General features: G+C 37.3%; 1 protein-coding gene across 5 annotated transcripts in view; it reads right to left on the reverse strand.

The window, feature by feature from the left end:
* Window positions 1–19,973, reverse strand: part of NTNG1 (netrin G1) — a 369,164-nt gene that overhangs the window by 347,866 nt on the left and 1,325 nt on the right. For 4 of the 5 annotated variants that reach the window (XM_010830949.1, XM_010830950.1, XM_010830951.1 and 1 more), the window contains exon 2: window positions 12,427–13,162. In XM_010830949.1, the coding sequence (XP_010829251.1) occupies window positions 12,427–12,672 (246 nt within the window). In that variant the 5' untranslated portion in view covers window positions 12,673–13,162. Of the gene's footprint in view, window positions 1–12,426; window positions 13,163–19,806; window positions 19,869–19,973 lie in introns of those variants that run through there. The other variant, XM_010830947.1, reaches the window with a different exon arrangement.

Here is a 19,973-nt window from a genome sequence, read left to right on the forward strand (position 1 = left end):
TATGTATTATATATTTTATGTTTTGTTATAATTTCATTGTCTATATTATATATATTATAAAACATATGCAATAATTAGAAAGCATATAATATATATATATTATAAAACATATGTGAATTTAATAATAGGAAAAAAGTGGGAAGCAAGGTGACCAATTAGTAGATACTGCAGAAGTGCAGCCTAGAGATATAGCTGATTAGAACTTGGTTGTTAGTAATGGAGATGACGAAAAGTGGTCTGATTTGGGATACATTTGAAGCTTAGCTAATAGAATCAATATATATGTGTTGTTAGAGACATAAAGGAGTTTAGGAGGATTCCTAGATTTTCCATCTTGAGTAACTAGATAAATATAAGTTTCCATTTATAGATATGGGAAAGACCAGAAGCAGAATTGATTTGGGAAGAAGAAATAAAGAGTTCTATAATAAACATGTGAAATTTAAAAATGCCTACTAGACATCCAAGTGGAGACAGCATGGAGGCAGCTGGCTATATAACAGTTGTTACTGATAGTGTAAAAAAAAAAAAAAAACTCAAAAGTATCACGTTAACTACTTTCTCAACACTTCACCCACAAGAACACAATTTTGTTAACTAGCCAAAAGTTGCTAACTTATTATTCTGGTTTTTAGACGGTAAATACAACATGTACTCTGCTGTCTATGATTTCTCACAGCTTATTTCCATTTATATGAACACATTAATGGAAAAGAAGCAGCAATGGAAACAAACACTGTTGATTGGTTCTCGTATCCCCGAATGAAGACACTCATTACATAATGTGTATTTCCAACATTCCATACACTCTGTTTACAGAATCCAAATTTCTGAGTTTATTTTAGATAAAAGGCTTTTTAAATTCAAAATCATAGTATTGTAGCTTACAGTCCCAGTTATAAATGTGATTTTAAAAAGGTTTTTGTGATGATTTTATCTCACATACTACAAATAAAATTAGCAGGTAATTTATAGTATAGTTTAAAAGTAGGACGTGCATGTTAGATTGCCTGGATTTATATCTGTGCATCTCAGGTAGTACTAGTGGTAAAGAATCCACTTGCCCATACAGGAGACATAAGAGACACAGGTTTGAGCCCTGGATCAGGATTCTTGCCTGAAGAATCCCATGGACAGATGAACCTGGTGGGCTATGGTCTGTGCGGCTGCAAAGAGTCATACACAACTGAGCATCTGAGCACAGCAGTACAATACATAATCTGTTCCCACTACTTAATTGGAAAAGTTTCTTAACATCCTGTCTTAATTACTTCACTCATTGAATAAGAATAATGATAAAACTGAGAATTACATGAACTAACAAAGTGTTTAGGGCACTGCATGACATCAGGGAAGTTCTTGATAAATAACGTTATTTGTAAAATCATTCCGCAAGTTAAATGCATCAAGCATGCATGAAGAACTCCTATGTATTCACATTGTGCTGTGCGTGTGTGGCTACGTTACCTCAGCTGTGTCTGACTCTTCGCAACCCTATGGACTGTAGCCCACCAGGATCCTCTTTCCATGGGATTTTCCAGGTAAGAGCTATGCTAGGCACTTATTAAAGTGATCTGCTGCTGCCACTGCTGCTGCTAAGTCGCTTCAGTCGTGTCCGACTCTGTGCGACCCCATAGACAGAAGCCCACCAGGCTCCCTCGTCCCTGGGATTCTCCAGGCAAGAACACTGGAGTGGGTTGCCATTTCCTTCTCCAATACATGAAAGTGAAAAGTGAAAGTGAAGTCGCTCAGTCATGTCCGACTCTTAACGACCTATTGACTGCAGCCTACCAGGCTCCTCCATCCATGGGATTTTCCAGGAGAGAGTACTGGAGTGGGGTGCCATTGCCTTCTCCAACTAAAGTGATCTAATTATGACTAAATAGAACATTATCCTGTCAAACTGTAGATGCATTGGTGACAGTGTTTCCTAACACCACATGTAAGATTAGTTTTCCTAAATTTTGGAATAAAAATCCACATGGCATGGTCCAAGTATCACAGTCAACCTCAGAGTGGTCATCCGCAGATTTTCTTTGTCATGCACAGAGCCTCTTCTGTAACCTGTACTGACCACATACACTGGATTCTCCTCTCCCTTGAGAGAGTTGCTTAGAAGCATACTCGACTTCATTTTATCACTTCCAAGAAGGAAAGAACAACAGGAAACAAACAAAAAAAGTTATACAGAATGGTAAAAAACCACTGTTCAGACATGACCTGATGATAGTGTCAGCTGCTGGACTTCTCAATGGACATCAACCCTCTGGACCAAAAGGGCTATTTCTTTGCACTAAAACAGCATCTAGCTCAATTCTTCATTTAATATTTTAGAAGTCAATTCCAAAGTAGGTCAAAGAATGAAAACCAATTCTGGTTTCTTCCTCGGCTCATGTCTTTAATTTTCATGGAACTGATACTATGAGAATCTACTCCCAGAAAGATGAGAAGAAACCTACAACCTGCCAATCTCAGTATAAGTTCTTTTCCATTATGATGTGTGCGAAAAACAACTTTCATCCTTTTCCCCTTTTGTAAGGAAAGAAATTCTGAAATCTAAAAATGGTACATGAAAAGCTAGTCTGAGAAAGGAAAAAAGAAAAAGAAAGTTAGTCTGCTCATTGGTCTGGGGAACTAAAACCAAAACAGATTTCACACCAGCCATCTTTATACAAGGAATTGTTTAACTATGCAACTGTCTCCAAAAGCACCGATTCTAAGTGGACAGGAACACTTTACTGTGAGTGAATGACAACTTCTCAAAGTTTTAACATTAGAAACAAAAGACTCAAGAGAGCACTCAGATGAATATTTCCTCGCTGTGAGATGACAGCCCCCCTGATATCAAAGCCCAGGGCAAGATTACATAAAATTTCCACAAATAAAGGGTATGGAAAATTCTCTGAAACAAGACCTACTTTTCTGGCAGAAAGGATATTCACTTTTGAACTCAATCAACTGATAAATGGGTGGTATCTGTTTAAAAGGCCCAAATATATATCTTTTAATTGTTGACTTCAATAGAAAAGTTAGAAAAGGGGAAAAAGTACAAAGGAATAAAACTACTACAATCAGGAACAAGAAAGTTTAAACGGCCAATAAATGTATTAAAGAAATCAATCTGTTCAATAAGCAAACAAATATATTTTTAAAAAATAAAATGTCATTTTCACCTTCCAATATGTTTGTATATCAGTGCCAAATTTTAAAAACTATTTTCATGGCAGAAAAGGTGCCTGTAATAAGGATAATTTCATCAGTATTCTTTCTGGTAAACTACATAATTTATCTGCTAAGACTCTATATTAGAAGAAAATTTAAGACTAGAGGCCCAGTACTGATGAGGGTCTAATGACTAGGACATTTCATAAAATGTTAGAGGAAATAAAAATTAACTATCTTTCTGGAAAACTGACAGAAGTTAAAATTGACCCCAGTTAATAGCCTTAAAATATAAAAAATAAACTAAATGTCTACAAATAGAAGATTGATTAAAGAAATACCCAGATATTCATATGGTAGAATACTATATACAGAATATCTCAGAAATATAATGTTAAATTTTAAAAAAGGAAGCTATACAATAATGTGTATCCAATTTCTCCATTTATGTAAGGTTCAAAAACAATACTATTTGTAATTTGCAGGTAACCATCAATATGTAATTTTCGATTATTGCTAAAGGAAAAAGAATATAAAAGAAGATAAAATGTCAGAGGGTATAGCACACATTAAAGAATAAGGATCATTTCCCAGTTTTTGTTTTGGTTGTGTGTATGAGGATAATGGCTGGATGGCATCACTGACTCAATGGACATGAGTCTGAGTGAACTCCGGGAGTTGGTGATGGAGAGGGAGGCCTAGTGTGCTGCGATTCATGGGGTCGCAAAGAGTCGGACACGACTGAGCAACTGAACTGAACTGAACTGATTAGGATAATGTTTACTGCATTGCAATATAAAATGCATTTCTCACTGTGGATCAATTTAAACCCAAGTTTTAAAGCCATAAGTATAGTTCACAAGGTGTAACTTGCTCATCTTCAGCTTATTGTTCCCAAACAGGTCTCCCGACTTTTGCTCTCTCCCATGTGGCAGAAACTATCTTCTTTATACCTCTAGAAGCTCTCTCTCATGTCCAGAGAAAAGAGAGCAAGGCCCAGAGAGAGGGGCCTGCCTGAGTCTCTTGATATAAGTCTAACACCTCTTTCCCCTGGTGGCTCAGATGGTAAAGAATTTGCCTGCAATTCAGGAGATGTAGATTCAATCCCTCAGTCAGGAAGATCCCGTGAAGAAGAGAATGGCAACCCACTCAAGTCTTCTTGCCTGGAGAAGTCCATGGACGGAGGAGCCTGGCAGGCTACAGTCTATGGGGTCACAAAGAGTCAGACACAACTTAGCAACTAACACACACATATCTTTCCTCAAGATTCACTAGAGAATGCTCTGTCCTTTCCATTCAGTAGGATTCCACTCTTGAGAACAAAAGAATACAGCCCAACCTTTTAGCCTCAACTAAACACAAAACAATGAACTCACCATCAAAAAACAAGTGCATTTAATATGGGAGAAGAAGAGTAGGTTTAATAAAGAAAACTATACTGATATATGTTCATCAAAGCATTATAGCCAAAAAAAAAAAAAAATGAAAATAACATCAAGTCATCAAGGTACGAGGATGATTAAATATTATATATTTATAATAGGATATTTATAACTATCAAATCATATTCTCTAATAATATATCAATGATATAAGTAAATAATAAAGCTATATTAGCAAATAAAAAAAGATGAAAAATTATATGTGACATTATTCCATGATTCCAACTTTGTAAAACAAAATGTATATTATATTTAGGGAGGAAGACATAAGAAAAATGACAAAACGATTTCAATGTTGAGTGTGAGGTTTTTCATCTTTTCCAAATGTTTTATTGGAATAACATTTTAAAAATATTTTCAATATAAATGGAAAAAATTCTTCATACATACTTTCAGTGCTGAAACTCAAAGTAGATTTTTCTCTCTCATCTCTCTTTTGAGATCATTATAAGCTGCCCAAATGCAGTAGCTAAATTTTTTGTCTCTTAATTTACTGAGGGAAAAAACGATTCATGATAAAAATCCTCACAAAACAGAAAACATTTCAGAAAATCAAATACTATATTCAATCAATTGATTAATTAGTTAAAAACATGTTATTATGTATTTGTTACCTGGCAGACTTTATTTTTGGGGGCTCCAAAATCACTGCAGATGGTGACTGCAGCCATGAAAATAAAAGATGCTTACTCCTTGGAAGAAAAGTTACGACCAACCTAGATAGCATATTGAAAAGCAGAGACATTACTTTGCCAACAAAGATCTGTCTAGTCAAGGCTATGGTTTTTCCAGTGGTCACGTATGGATGTGAGAGTTGGACTGTGAAGAAAGCTGAGCGCCAAAGAATTGATGCTTTTGAACTGTGGTGTTGGAGAAGACTCTTGAGAGTCCCTTGGACTGCAAGGAGATCCAACCAGTCCATTCTGAAGGAGATCAGCCCTGGGATTTCTTTGGAAGGAATGATGCTAAAGCTGAAACTCCAGTACTTTGGCCACCTCATGCGAAGAGTTGACTCATTGGAAAAGACTCTGATGCTGGGAGGGATTGGGGGCAGGAGAAAAAGGGGACGACAGAGGATGAGATGGCTGGATGGCATCACCGACTCAACGGACCGGAGTTTGAGTGAACTCCTGGAGTTGGTGATGGACAGGGAGGCCTGGCATGCTGCGATTCATGGGGTCGCAAAGAGTCGGACACAACTGAGTGACTGAATTGAATTGAATTGACCTAGATTTATGGTAAATGCTATGAGATAGAAAAGCAGTACAATATACAGTCTCTATTGAGCTCCTACTCTGCATCAAGAGAGTATGGGAGACTGTCTTACGTATTATCTCACTTAAAGGATACAGTGGTCCAGATCAAGAGTCAAGATACAGTAAACGCAGGAAACATATGTGTATGTGGGTATATAAATCAATAAGATGAATGAATTGCTAAATGTCACAGAATAGTAGAGTAGATAGATGGGCATATATTTTAATTACATAGTTAAAAGGTCAAGAGATTGACTTGAGCTGATGTTGAAAGTGAAAGTCACTCAGTCATGTCTAACTCTTTGGGACCCTATGGACTATACAGTCCATGGAATTCTCCAGGCCAGAATACTGGAGTGGGTAGCCTTTCCCTTCTCCAGGGGATCTTCCCAACCCAGGGATCAAACCCAGGTCTCCCTCATTGCAGACAGATTCTTTACCAACTGAATTATCAAATTGGCAGTAAGTATACGGAGAAACCAACTTGATATAGACCTTGAAGGATGGGTGGAATATGGATAAAAGGAGGCTATTCCAAGCAAAAGGAATGTCTTCTGTTTGTCCTGGTAGAAAAACACATGAGATGAGGGACTTCTTGTGTGATGACACTAGTCACTAACGTCAGAGGATCCAGATGCCAGCCTAAGACCCAGGCACAGTTCCAGAGCTAAGTAGAACTAGCCCCAGCACCAAAAGTCTACAGAATATACCTGAGAGACCTCGAAACAATCCAGACAGACTATGGGGGTTTTTAAGGACACGAGTTCAACACTTTTAAAGTGGTATTTCTCTAGAGCAGAAATCTTGGAGGAACTGAAGGAGGCAATTCAAAGTTGTCTGCTACAAGGCAGTAATTATGCTGAAGTTTCATGTTTCACCTTTAAAATCTTGCATATGCGCATTCAGTTAAATGCCCCTCTTCATCTCTGTGTACAGCTGGAGTGCTAGATATATGAAATACACACACACATACACACATATGCACACACAGATCTAACTTATTAGTCCTATGAATTTTTGCTCCTCTTCCATTCTGCCACATATAAGGTGTCAATCTACCATTAACCAGGCCACTAGGGTGTGATTTAACTGCTGTGCCTTCACCTGCTGCAACCCACTCCAGTGTTCTTGCCTAGAGAATCCCAGGGACAGGGGAGCCTGGTGGGCTGCCGACTAAGGGGTCGCACAGAGTCGGACACAACTGAAGCGACTTAGCAGCAGCAGCAGCATCTGCTGCACCCAGCCTTTTTTCCTATCATCTTCTTTAGACACAGTTTAATATCAGGAACTTGGCTACCAGAAGCATTTTCCAAGTGGCCCTTTAATATGCAGCAAAGTAATTCACATTTAAACTCTGAGTGCTGGTCTTACTTCTATGCCTCTGTCCCCAGATTCTGGCTACATGCCCCTATATATTAATTTTGCTTAGGACTCTTTTTTTTTTTTTTTTTGTCTTCCTTTCAAAGGAGGGACCATATGTCATTTTATTTTGATTCTCACCACCAGCACCACCACCAGGTTCTGCTGTGCTCTACGTTCTGTTCACTTCATCCCACATACAGTAGTCTGGAGTTATATCTGCGCATTAGTCCAACAGAGGCAAGGGCACTTGAGCACACAGAGAACACTGTCTGGGAACAATGAATGACATGAGGCGGGTTTTAGGTTTAGCTAGCCCCACGTAATCTTTATCAGCTCCCTCTCAAGGCCTCCCACATAAACCATGCATGCTATGCCAGTGCAGTCTCAACCCAAATCCAGTGTCCCTTCCAATGAGACTGCCAGTCCTAAATCGCTTGGAAATGCCACTGGGTCCTGATGGAAAGTAATTGGAAATAAGGTTGTAAACACTTGGATTTAAAAACCATGTAGAGTACTTTAGACTTGATACATAGGTAACAGGGAGCTACTGCTGGCTCCTTAACAAGGGAATACTTGATATAGTGCTATATCAGGAGACCGATCTCCATGGAACTTAATTCACTGCAAACATAAATTAAGTTTTACTTAGAAATAAGTCTAAACAATGAACTAAACAATGAAGTGTTAACAATGAAGGAACTGAAGATTTTTAAAAATTTCATTCTGGCATAATTCAGGGATAAATCAATTCAAATGAAAGATGTCACTGTTATTAAAACTTCATTCATTTATTAACTTATGTTTCATGTGAACAGAGTGAATTTTTAAGATTTTTGATTATAATATAAGTCAATGTTATTTCCGGTTTTTGGAAAATTGGTATTAATGCCTTGTCATTAAAAACATAATGAAACCTATCAAATTAATTTCTCAAAGGCTACCTGATAGCCACCAGATGGCAACCTGAGCTGATGTCAAGTCAGAAATGTAAGTTATGGGTAGCCCTGAGACTGCATCCATCACCACTCACTCATCCTTCTGGGTTCCTTTAAAATAATAAAACAGGAAGGCTTTTGTACTACTTTTAAAATTCCATTTGAACATAATGAAATATGCTCTATCCACAATGCTTACAATAATTACATTTTTTTTTTCTTAATAGGATTCCATTTGGAAATAGCGCAATATGGAATGATCATTAATAGATCTGCTTTGGTGCTTGAATAAATGCCTATCAAGAGCACAGGCACACATTAGTAAATTTCCTAAAGAAAATCCATTTTCATTTCAAATTCTGACATTTTATTTAGAAAAATTATACCGTTCCTTTTAATTATTTCAGTAAACATAATGAGGGTATTGCTAACTACACCTCAGAGTACTTTATTTTCTCCATTTTTTAGTAATATGAGTCTACATGTAATTAAAGGCGTGCTGCATTAATGATGCTGAAGGTCTCCAAGGGAAGCATTTAATGTCCACCTCATAATATTATGCCAAAATTACATGCACAGAAGACATTTTAATAATCTTTGTTTCCTAATTTAGTTTTGATTGGCTCTGAAATCCATAGCTGCACTCAAGGGCTCACATTTCTACCGTCATCAGCACTTCTGTGTCATAAATTGTACAAACGCCTATGACTTCTTCCATCTGTAGGCTTCTTCTGAAAGTTTGTGTTTAACTTATCCAGAAAATTAGCCACAGGCTGGAGATAATTGCAGATAATTTTGCCATTTTTAAGCTACTGGGGTGTTGCATGAAGATATGACAACTAAGTTTGTCTAAACGCAAAGGACAAGTCACAGCTTTGTGTTGTCACTTCAGCTTTACACCCAGGTTCAGATCATCATATTTGCTCTTTATGCAAGCTGAAACAAACTGTAGTCACTCGATGATCTGTATTTTCTGACAAAGCTGTGCTACCTGAAGCTTTTACACAGCTGAAGGACACAATCTATACGAATATTATCGCAGACTAAAAAAATGTTTTAAATGCTTAACTCTCCTCTACCCTTCATATTCTTCCCCCTTAACAAAAACAGATTTTTTTTTAGCCATCAACAACTTACAAGGAATATATCAAACTAAATTAAAAAGAAAATGTATGGCCTCAATATACAAAATTCATGCATATACATGTATATGTGTATATCTATTTCTATTCCCCTATTCTACTATCATAAAACAGAAATGGCAAAATCTCCCAAAAAAACTAACATTTAAAATGCTGGTACTATTACTATACAAAAACTTAAAATGACTGGGACATTAAAGAGGGATTATGCAGGTTACCTAGGTTAATAAGCAGAGATCTAAATGGAATCATGCGGTCCATTCTCTCTAAAATCTCACTCTAAAGTAAATGCAGCATTCATGGATGGTCACTGGCATATAATGATGGAGGTGATGCAAAAGGCAGTAAGTACAGGCTCTCAGTGCACTGCCAATGAAATTCAACTTTATATAAGGTAAATTGGCTATGGGAATTATAGGGTATTTCTCTGACCAAATGTCCCCTTGGTGCTCAGAATTGCTAGTCACAGCTAATAAGGGTGTCACTAGCTGAGTAAGTGATTACTGAAACCATTCTGCAGCAAACATTTACATATCAGGGCTAAGCAGTGATTGTGCTTATATGGCAGCTTCCCTGATGTAATAGGCCATAACGACTCTGAGGGAGCAGGTATGGATGCCTGTGTCAAGGAGGGGAGAACGTGAAAGTCATAACACAAATGACTTTATGGATTCCCATTAGACCTTGGGCTAAGGAGCACCCAAACAGGTCTGATACGACAGCATCCTGAAACAGCTTTACAGCCTTGTGTCAGGAACCCTTATACTAAAGAATTTTATGGAAAATACAAAACTGGAGAGAGGATGTGTTGCTATATTAGGTCACTATCTTTGACTTGGTATATAATATGCATACAAGCAGTCCCAAACTTTGTATTTAAAGGGTAGATTATTAAATCTGTTATGCCAATCAAATGTACATTAAGGAGCCCAAATTACGCATTATAGGTAATATCTCACAAATCTCACACTCTCTCTTGAAAAACAATTCTGTTTAATGACAACTTAAACCCACCAAGGCTTCTGAATATTTGCATCATAGTAACATGCAGTATTTTAAAACACTGCCTTATGGAGTTTCATATAAACATGTAAATTACATATATTACTGCACTTGAGAAAGTTGAGGAATATCATTTTCATCTCTTTTGGTCTCTAACATCACTTAGCCACTGAACTGCTAGGAATTGGCTTAAGAACCTTAGACAATGTGACTGTAAAAAGCAGGCATGAGAAGTTCTATAACGTGCCCTTTCCCACTCAAGATGGGAGAGAGAGGTATGCTGAAGACACCAGGTAAACCCTTCAACACGATGGACAGGAGCAGTGCTGAGCAAGCATTCTCTTGCCAGAGGCTGACATGAGGGAAGCTGCACATTCAAATCACATGTTGAGCACATCATACAGAACCTGTGCAAGTACAAACAGCACTCTGAAAAAGGATCTCTGCTGTTTTACTTAGATCTGTAAATTATTAAACAATTCCAGAAGAGGCATATTGCTAGCAGTGCATGCAAGCCAATACATAGAGTGTCTTTATAATATTAAGACTTGGCCCAGAACTATCTTCTGCTAAGGACTAGAAGATTGCACCACCTGTCACCTGAACAGCCATTTCACCCCTAGATTTGCAATAAGATCTTAAATTTGACCTTTTATGAGAAATTATTAGAAACCTTATATAAAGCCAACAAATGCCTCTGCTCTTTTTTACAGATTTATTACAGTTTTCCTAATGTGTTTAAATAAATTCCTCTTCTGCGAGTCTCTGGTTTCTAAAAGGCAACTTTTTTGCAAAGCACATACCTGCTTCCCAGAGACGGTCCTCTCTTTGAAATATTTAGTCTTTCAGAGCACTTTAGTCATAGTGACACCTAATAGCCAAGCTCTTTTTCTCACTCTCCACAAAATCAGGTTTAGACTATAATTCAAACCAGTCCCCAAAGGCACTTCTGAAAAATGGCAAGCCCTTAGCTTTTAGGCGAAAAGACTCTTTAGTGCTCAAAATTGTTTCCTGTTACAAAACCTTTTCTGCAGTGCTAGGTCTAAGATGATCTTATGCTAATTTAACTCACTAGGGACTGTGAACAGATGCTACTTTGATTAATAGTTTCACTATCCTGAAAATGCCAGGCCAGGTTCAAGATAATAAAGTCAGGTATGGATACTATTAAAATCTGCCATACCATTATATCTGTTATATAGAGAAAAATGAGATCCCAGTTCATGTATCAAATAAACCCTATGTATAATAATAATAAAATAACATACACCAAATGAACACACTGTTTGAATTCTTTAGCACACTGATTTACATCATTTTAATGATCAAAGTCTTTACTTAACACCTTATGGGCATATTTTCAGCAATGTCTCTAGTAAAAATTTCAATGTGTCACATAGCATTTACCTTACCACCCAGAAAAAGCCTTTTCTATACTATGAAAACAATGAATTATCTAACTTTGCTTATCAAAAGGACAGTATTTGAATTTGCATGCTCCATGTCACTACTTTTTTAGGAAACATTTTCAATATTCCAGCCTTTTCTCTGGAAAACCATAACCCTTACAAACAAGAGGCTGAACAAGTTGACAAGACTCTTTCAGAAAAGCTTCTCATGAGGCTTTGGCTCCTGTCTCCTAACCAAGAATTTCCAAACCACAGCAGTTTCCCGATGAGCAAAACCATGACATCTACTCAAGCCTTGAACTGGAGAACGCAGGACTAGCCTTCATTTAAAGATGTATGTGAAGAAACCTTTATGTTTGTAAAGTTGGCTTACCAACGGATTTTATCCTTCACCTATCACATGTGGTCTAATCATATTCCCAGTCTCCAATCTGAAATTTAAACTTCAGTTGGACTTTTTGCTTTATCATTTATATTCAGTGCATTTGTCTCAGTGAAACCTTTGGTTCGCAGGAAGTGTGTCAATCATACTGTGCAAACTGTAATTCCAGGTGGTGCAGGCCTCCACTGAGAATGCAACTAGCCTGTTAGCACAAATCTGCCACCTGCAGATTCAGCTCATTGCCTGAGTTGAGTCTTCGCACGCACCACATTTGTATGCACATACAACATGCCCGCACTTAACATGAAATAAGCAATTCAAAAAGGTTGTCTCACCATTGCACAGAACGTCTCCGGAGGGTCTCCACAGGTAATGTCTGGAGGATCCAGTTTCACTTTCAGATATTTTGTCATGTCTGTGGATTCCGGCTGACAGGCCATGTAATCCCACACTTTCCCTTCTTCGGTATAAATCTGAGTCTTACACACATCATAATGTCCCCACACTAAAGGGTAGGGCTGCATCACTGAGGACACTGTAACCCAAAGGGCATGAATTGACAGAAATCTTGACAAATACATCTCTAAATTCTTGGCAATCTTCGTGGTAACTAAAGCAGCTTATCTATGTCTGTACGTAGGTAGGTTTGTATATTAAAAAAAGAAAAAAAAAAGAAAAAGAAGATGAGACTTCAACGTAGATTCCAAAATTAAAAGTGAAGGGTTCATATATTGCACATGTTCAGGTATATTGAGGACTTTGGTGGAAGCCTAGCATACTTGTGCACTAGGCATTAGCAACGACTTGCAGCTTTTTCATTGTCCTAGAACGTATCTATTAGCCTTGGGTCTAGCTTGGTTTTTTTATAAGAGATGTCCAGTAGCAGATAAGGATTTATCAAAACGATGGCTCTCCTATTGTACATCCAATAACCCTGGGTGCTTGATGCTCAAGTTCACAAGGGATGCTCAGGCGCACTGAGGTATCAGTAGCTCCAGCAACAGGACGAGTGTCTATCGCTCGGTGTCTGCTTCCCATCAATCATTCTTCTCTTCTGGCACCAACACCCTTCTAGAAACAATAAGAATAAGAGTTATTGTCCCACAATCAATGCATTACAAAATATATGATATGTTGACATTTGGGAGGTTAGACGCAATATGAAGCAAATTGGTGTAATGTGGATAACCTTTACTCAGCTGCTTTGCTAGAATGACCAAACCACAGAAATCATTCACATTAGGAAGAATTTTGATATGAAGGATTTAACTCTTCCATAACAAAGACAGATGTTTGTGTTCCAGGTGACTCACAGGTTTTCACTTCAAAAACTATATTCCCATCTTGACAAAACTGAAAGCAAGCAGCTAGATTTAAACATCTCTTCATATATTGTAGTGCTGGAAAATCTTCCAGAGGAACAATGGGGGAAATGAGTGCTTTTATAACAATGGTAAAGAAGTGACAACTACTTCTATGCCTTTTGTCTCTTGGCAAAGAGACCCTAAAAATCTACAAATTCCTTGTACATTTCTTAGCTTTTGTTAACTGGAGTGAAAAAACAGCATTGTTGGCACAAGCCTGTCCCTTTGGATTTGCTCATTATATTAGAAGAATTTAGCATCTTCTGTTTAGTTGCATTTAGTGATAAAGATAACTTGGCTCTCTGAAAAAAATATTCAAAAATAAAACCAAAGCAGCAAATTGTCCTTTCATAAGAATTTTCTATTTTCTTACATCTTTTTATAGCCATTACATCTGCATTTGCAGTTACTCTCTGTAACAGAAGAAGGGAATTTGTCCCAAAGGCAAATATAATACACTGCTTTAAAACTAAAAGCTCTGTAGTAAAACGCACAATTTAAAATGCACATATAAAAATAGCTGAGGGTGAGTTAACAGGCCATGAAGCAGAATAATATGGCACTAATTCTAAGAGAAAATAAAAATTACTGTTTAAAAGTACTTTTGGCTAACTGATAATACAGCCTACATACTGAGTACAAGTCATTGGTGAGTTTAACTGGCAACTTTTCTCTTTAGAGATTACTGTCTAAATCGAAACAAACAATAATATTTGGAATCCAGATGTAAGAAGAGTGCATTTGCTTAATTAGCTGATTTATATCGTCACAGTCCCAATAATTAAGTATTTTTTAATGTGAAAAGACAAGCCTACAATTTTAGGAAATACCATATAGACACTTCAATTCACACTAAGCAGTTTAAATATGGAAGTTCACTGTCCTCACAGAATCTAATAGAAGGAATCTACTATATTTAAATAATATACCATCTTAAAATGAACTAAGCCACAAAGACTATGAAATGCCAACAGATGGTTGAATTGTGTTTCCATAGCAAAGTAATTTATAATAATTGCTTTATGGATGCAAGTGCAATTTTCATTATATTCAATTCATAAAATGTTATCATACTGCTGCAATTTGTGATATTTTCTATTAGGAAAAATGTTGAATATTTGAGTTCCTATGAAGCAATAATTAGCAGTTTGTCTAAACATGTATAAACTACAGATTTGAATCTGCCTCTTTTTGTAATGTAAAGACTATTGTGCTCAGTACATTTTGAAATCTTAAACCAAAAAGAAAAAAAAATCACAGAGAAGTAAATGTGGCTACTATAGCCTTCTGCTTTTTTTCAGATTCATTAGTAATTTTAAGTTGATACTTTCAGAAGCAGCTGACATTTTGACAATTAATAATCTGAAAAGGTATTAAAATAATACAAATTTGCATTTTCTAGATGCATTTTCAACTGCATTTACTACTTTATTATAATAAGAACAAACACTTTCATGGAGGGGGAAATGGAAGGGAGAGAAAAGTAGGCATTATAACTGAAGCAGTGTAAAATCTACTACACCAGAAATTATTAACTTAAATTCTTAGTTTCAAATACATAACAACATGTTAATCAGCACCATATACTCTTAAAGACCTGAGATGAACTGCTTTGAGTTTAAAATGAGTGAGCACAACAAGCTAATTTTTAATATATTAAAAATATACCTTAAGTATATATTTGAATTCTGAGATTAATAACATTTTAATCAATAAATATTATTCCCCCTTATCTGCTTATTCTTCACTACTGTCTTCATCCACTTTTTTGCCTCAGTTGAATCACAAAATGAAGGATGACCATATAAATTTATGTTAAAAATTTGGTGACTAAGGAAACATATGGGAACCTGGTACTATTTCCTGACACAAGAGCAATCCCAGTGCAACGAATTCTCATTAAAGTACACCAGAATTATAATGATGGTCATTACACAGAATTATGGACTACACCATTGATCGAATTTAGAAAACTGACAAAGAAAAATGCAGAGGAGTGCAAGACATTTGAATATTAGGCAGTTGCAGGACTGTGCGACAGACATTCTTGACAAGAAGCAGCCAATTATAGCTTAAATTTCTGGCACATAACCAGTTGTGATTAATAGTTTTCCATTACATTACAGACATATTATTAATGTATTAAAAATGTCAAGCTTTGGCAAGCACTAATATGGCATGGCTCAGTCAGTCTGCAGAATTTACACTTAATGAGCTCCCATTGACACAGGAAAAGATATTGACCACAGCATATTACAGATCAGGAGCAGAGGGTCACTAAGCTGTTCTTTAACATAATTATTTGATTTCATTCCAACTTTTATGTTTGTAGCATTACTTAATATGTATCCTTCACATTAGGATCTACTTTTCATTGCCATACACTTCAAAGAAAATCCTCTTACTTTAAAATCAGTAAGAAACTAATAAATCTATGAACTTCCATGCCACACAATGGAAAAGAAGCCCCTGTCAAAATCAGGAATTTTCTATTAAAGTATAATTAAGGAGTTTTCAAAGAAAATAAAATGATTTTAAAATAGAACATGATTTACCTCTTAACCTCTATTACCTAACGGCACCAGTTCCCATCTGGCTGTGCTTTCAACTAGGTTAAAATCACCAATAGCATCTTCAAAGCTAGGTCATTACAGCAAATAGCCAGGCAAAACGATTATGAGGACAGTCAATGACATATCTGGGGATTTAATATACCAAACCAATTCCTTCTTGCCCATAACTGAACTAATTGCCAAGTAACGTGGACTTTGAATGTGTCTCAAGTGCTCACCTAAATGTGAGCAGCTTCAGAAGAGCTCTGCACAGTCCCATTTCTAGTTCTTAACTTTGTGAACCCTGGGAACTCACTGTAATCGAACAGTGCCATCATCTCTACCTGTGCACTAAAACATTAGGAAGTCCTCTTTGATAGAAATACCCATTAATATGCCATGAGTACTCCACAGACCTCTGACTGGTATATAAATTTGCAAAGCCAATATGAAAATATAAAGTTATGTCATGCCCTCAAGTTGATAGATGTTACTGATCTGGACTAAAATGAGCTATAAAATGGCTTTGCATACAAGGAACACATCTTTTCCCAGGATTCTGTAGCTAATTCCCTTCCACCTTGTAGAAGTCATTTCACAGGTCTTTTCTTTCATTAGAAAAGAAGCCTCCTAAATATTACATGGAAGTAATAATTATCAAAACTACAGACAATTATACTCTAAAAACAACTGCCAATTTCATCAACAAAGAGGAAAACATTGACAGTAAATCCACTAACTCTAGCTGGCTCTCAGTATCCATTCTATTACATAATCTCACGAGGAGGTGGGGGTGGTGATAGTAAGCTATTTATTCCATAAATACTCAGCTCTCAGGGGCACCTGAAATAGACAGCTATTGACTCATTCCTCATAGACATTAGGAATTTTATAAATATGCATGTTTCTGAATGGGAAGGAACAAAAAGAACATTGACTATAATCATATTCCATTGAGTGAAACATACAAGGAGATAAAGACATACCCAAATTCCATAACATATCAAAATTAGCAGCTTCCAACACTGTCATAATGAGACTGACTAAATGGGATATTTAACATATATTAAATGCTCTCTGCATTTATTTATGTGTTGTGAAGAAAGCATATTCTAGTCATCTTAATGGGAGACATTTGCTTCTATCCTTTTGTTAACTGTCTTTCAAGATAGAGAAATTTTACATGTACTGCAACATCATTGGCATATTTTACTCATACTTGATTGGGTATTATGAGCAACTGCCTATCAAGAGATTCTTAATAAAACTAAATAGCACACCTTAGTATTTGAAAGATCTCTGCTTTCACCAAGAGAATAATGATTAGGGAAATTAGAAAGCATATATTTTTCAGGATGTTTAGGGATGGAATAATACATAAAATTATTTCATAATCAGTTAAGTCTAGAATAAATATGCTGTTTTATTAATGTAGAACAACAAATCTTTCATTGTCTTGTAGGGAAGTTCAGAAATCCAAGGTTTCAAGTACACATTTGAGAAAGTCTACACCCACCTAAAGTTTTGAAACAAAAATCTGGATTCTGAAGATAAAATTGTTTTTAAAAGTACACTAAATCTCTTACTGACTTATAATTCATACACACACATTTTTCTGTTAACATATAATTAATTTTCTGAGTTGTACAAAATTTTCTTTCCAATTGACTTGTTGTTTTTGTAACTTCTAAAACTCTCCAAATCTTTACTACAGTTAGAAAATTTATCAACTAAGTGTGTAATGGTTTAATTTTTTCAAATTAGTATATGATTTGTTTGTTTGTTTTTCAGAATAATAACAGAGGCAAAGACAGGCAAATGCACCACTTACAAACATACAAAAGGAAACAGAAAAAATATATTAGCCTCCTTCTAAAAAGCTAACCTGAAACACATACATCCAGTGAAAGCTGACAAAACAAAAATATCACTAGGAAAAACAGCTTTATGTGCACATAAAATCAACATCAACTGTTTTCTTACAAAATGTTAGGATCACCTTTTTAAATTTTCACAATAGGAAGTATCGCCAAATTAATAGCCAACTATATGGAATTTTGAATTCCCTTATGTTGGTCTTCAGTGGTGAAAGAGATCTTATTTCATGGCACCCGGAAAAAAATAGGAGATATATCCCTTATGTATGAACACTTGCATTTTTTTTCTTTGCATGCTAATCCACACGCAAAGAACCAAATTTCATCCTAAAGAAAAACTTAAAAGTTACTTGTCTTCCAAAAGATTCTTGAAACAGTTATTGAGCTGATCTTCCTTTGCCAAAGAGAAAGGGGGTGAGGGGAATTTAAGGCATTCAAAGTGGCAGTTCAAAATACTTTTATGAAACCTGCAATTGTTAATTCCCCAAAGCTTAGAGATGACCTCAAGGACTAGACAAATCAGAAAAAGGTTGCCCCTACTGTGAAAAAGGGAATTTCTGGATAACTTTTTTCTAACAAGCTGAACCATTAGCTATATCTGAATAAATGATTTTGTTACAAGATTTTTCTATTTCCTCCCCAATTCTGTAAAATAAAACTTTCAGTATTTTCAGACATAAAATAGGGCCTTATTTCTAAAGCAAATCCACGGCCAGATACACCATATGTTTAGTGGAATTCTGAATCTTACTCAGAATTTTCCATTCCAAAGACTGACAAACTGTTATGATAACGAGTGGTTCCATTACCATTCCCTGGGAAGAATGGGGGGGGAGGTGGAAAACAAAAGCCTCTACACTCTGGGAATCTGTACCTGATGTGAGGGTGGAAACGCAATCTCCAACTTTTCAAAACAAAGTTGCTTAAAATCTCCACTAGGAATTTTCCTCCCCTCCCCTGTAAAATGACAGCCTCCTAAGTGGATTTCTCGAAAAGAAAAAAGAAAAGAAAAAGGTGGGGGGAGGAGTCTCTAAAGTGATGTTACTAAAACAAACAGCAGAGGGCGCAGTTTCTTTTTTTATCTAAGTTTTCCTGTGTATGAATCACTTAATTGGTTATTTTGGGCCCAATAATACTCAGTATTATTTGTATTATATATAGACATCCACAGATCCATACAGGAGAGCAATTCAATGTCCCTAGCCGAATCCATCAACTGATTAATGCAATGCCAGTAAAGAATCTGAGAAAATATTCCAAACAACATTCCTATACCAAGTCTTTCCCTCTATCAATTTTCCCTTCTCCCCAGCTGCACAACATGGGATAGTAATGCTTTAATCTCGCACCAATAAAGGAGATTAAAAGAAAGGAACTTCAAAAGCTCAGTGTGGCCACCAGCTTCACAGGGCCGTCAAGAGGGCAAGTTTTTTCCCCCAAGCAAGGACAACTGGCAAATAAAGAAAGAAAATAAAGAAAAAAGAACCCTCCGATGCTTTATGTGTGGTCAGGTGTGTGTGTGTGTGTGTGAGAGAGAGAGAGAGAGACAGCGAGCGACAGACAGACAGTGGGGAGCGAGCTGTGTGTCTGTGAGTCCGTCGATGGAAGCACCGACCCCGCGCCCAGGCACTGAGTACAACACACAGACTCGTAACCTGCCCGGGGCGCACACCAGGAAGACGTGTGTGGGTGTGAGAGTGTGCGGGCTGTGTGCGCTCAGAGGTTCTGCGCGCTGCCTCCTCAAGGCGCTTCACAAAGTTCCTCGCCCACCCGGAGCCTTCCCTCCCGCCTGTGGACTGCGCTGTGTGGGGCGGGGGTGGCGGGGAGGGGGAGTCGAGGGGAGGGAAGGAGGAAACCAGGGGGAGAGGGGCAAAGGGAAGACGCGCGGGTCGCTGCAGGAGCGGGAAGCCAGCGGCACTCACCGTGGGGCCCGTTCGCTAGGCGCCGGGCTGGAGCCCAGCCGACGGCGCGGGGCGGCGGCCGAGCCCAGCCTGGTGCGCCTCGGGCGGCGGCCGCAGCAGCGGAACCCCGGGCGGCGCTGGGCGGGCGGCGGCTCTTACCGCCGAGCCATCTCCGAGGCGCGGGCGAA

The sequence above is a fragment of the Bison bison genome, unplaced genomic scaffold (genome assembly GCF_000754665.1).
Source record: "Bison bison bison isolate TAMUID 2011002044 unplaced genomic scaffold, Bison_UMD1.0 scf7180017864519, whole genome shotgun sequence".
Classification (NCBI taxonomy): domain Eukaryota; kingdom Metazoa; phylum Chordata; class Mammalia; order Artiodactyla; family Bovidae; genus Bison; species Bison bison.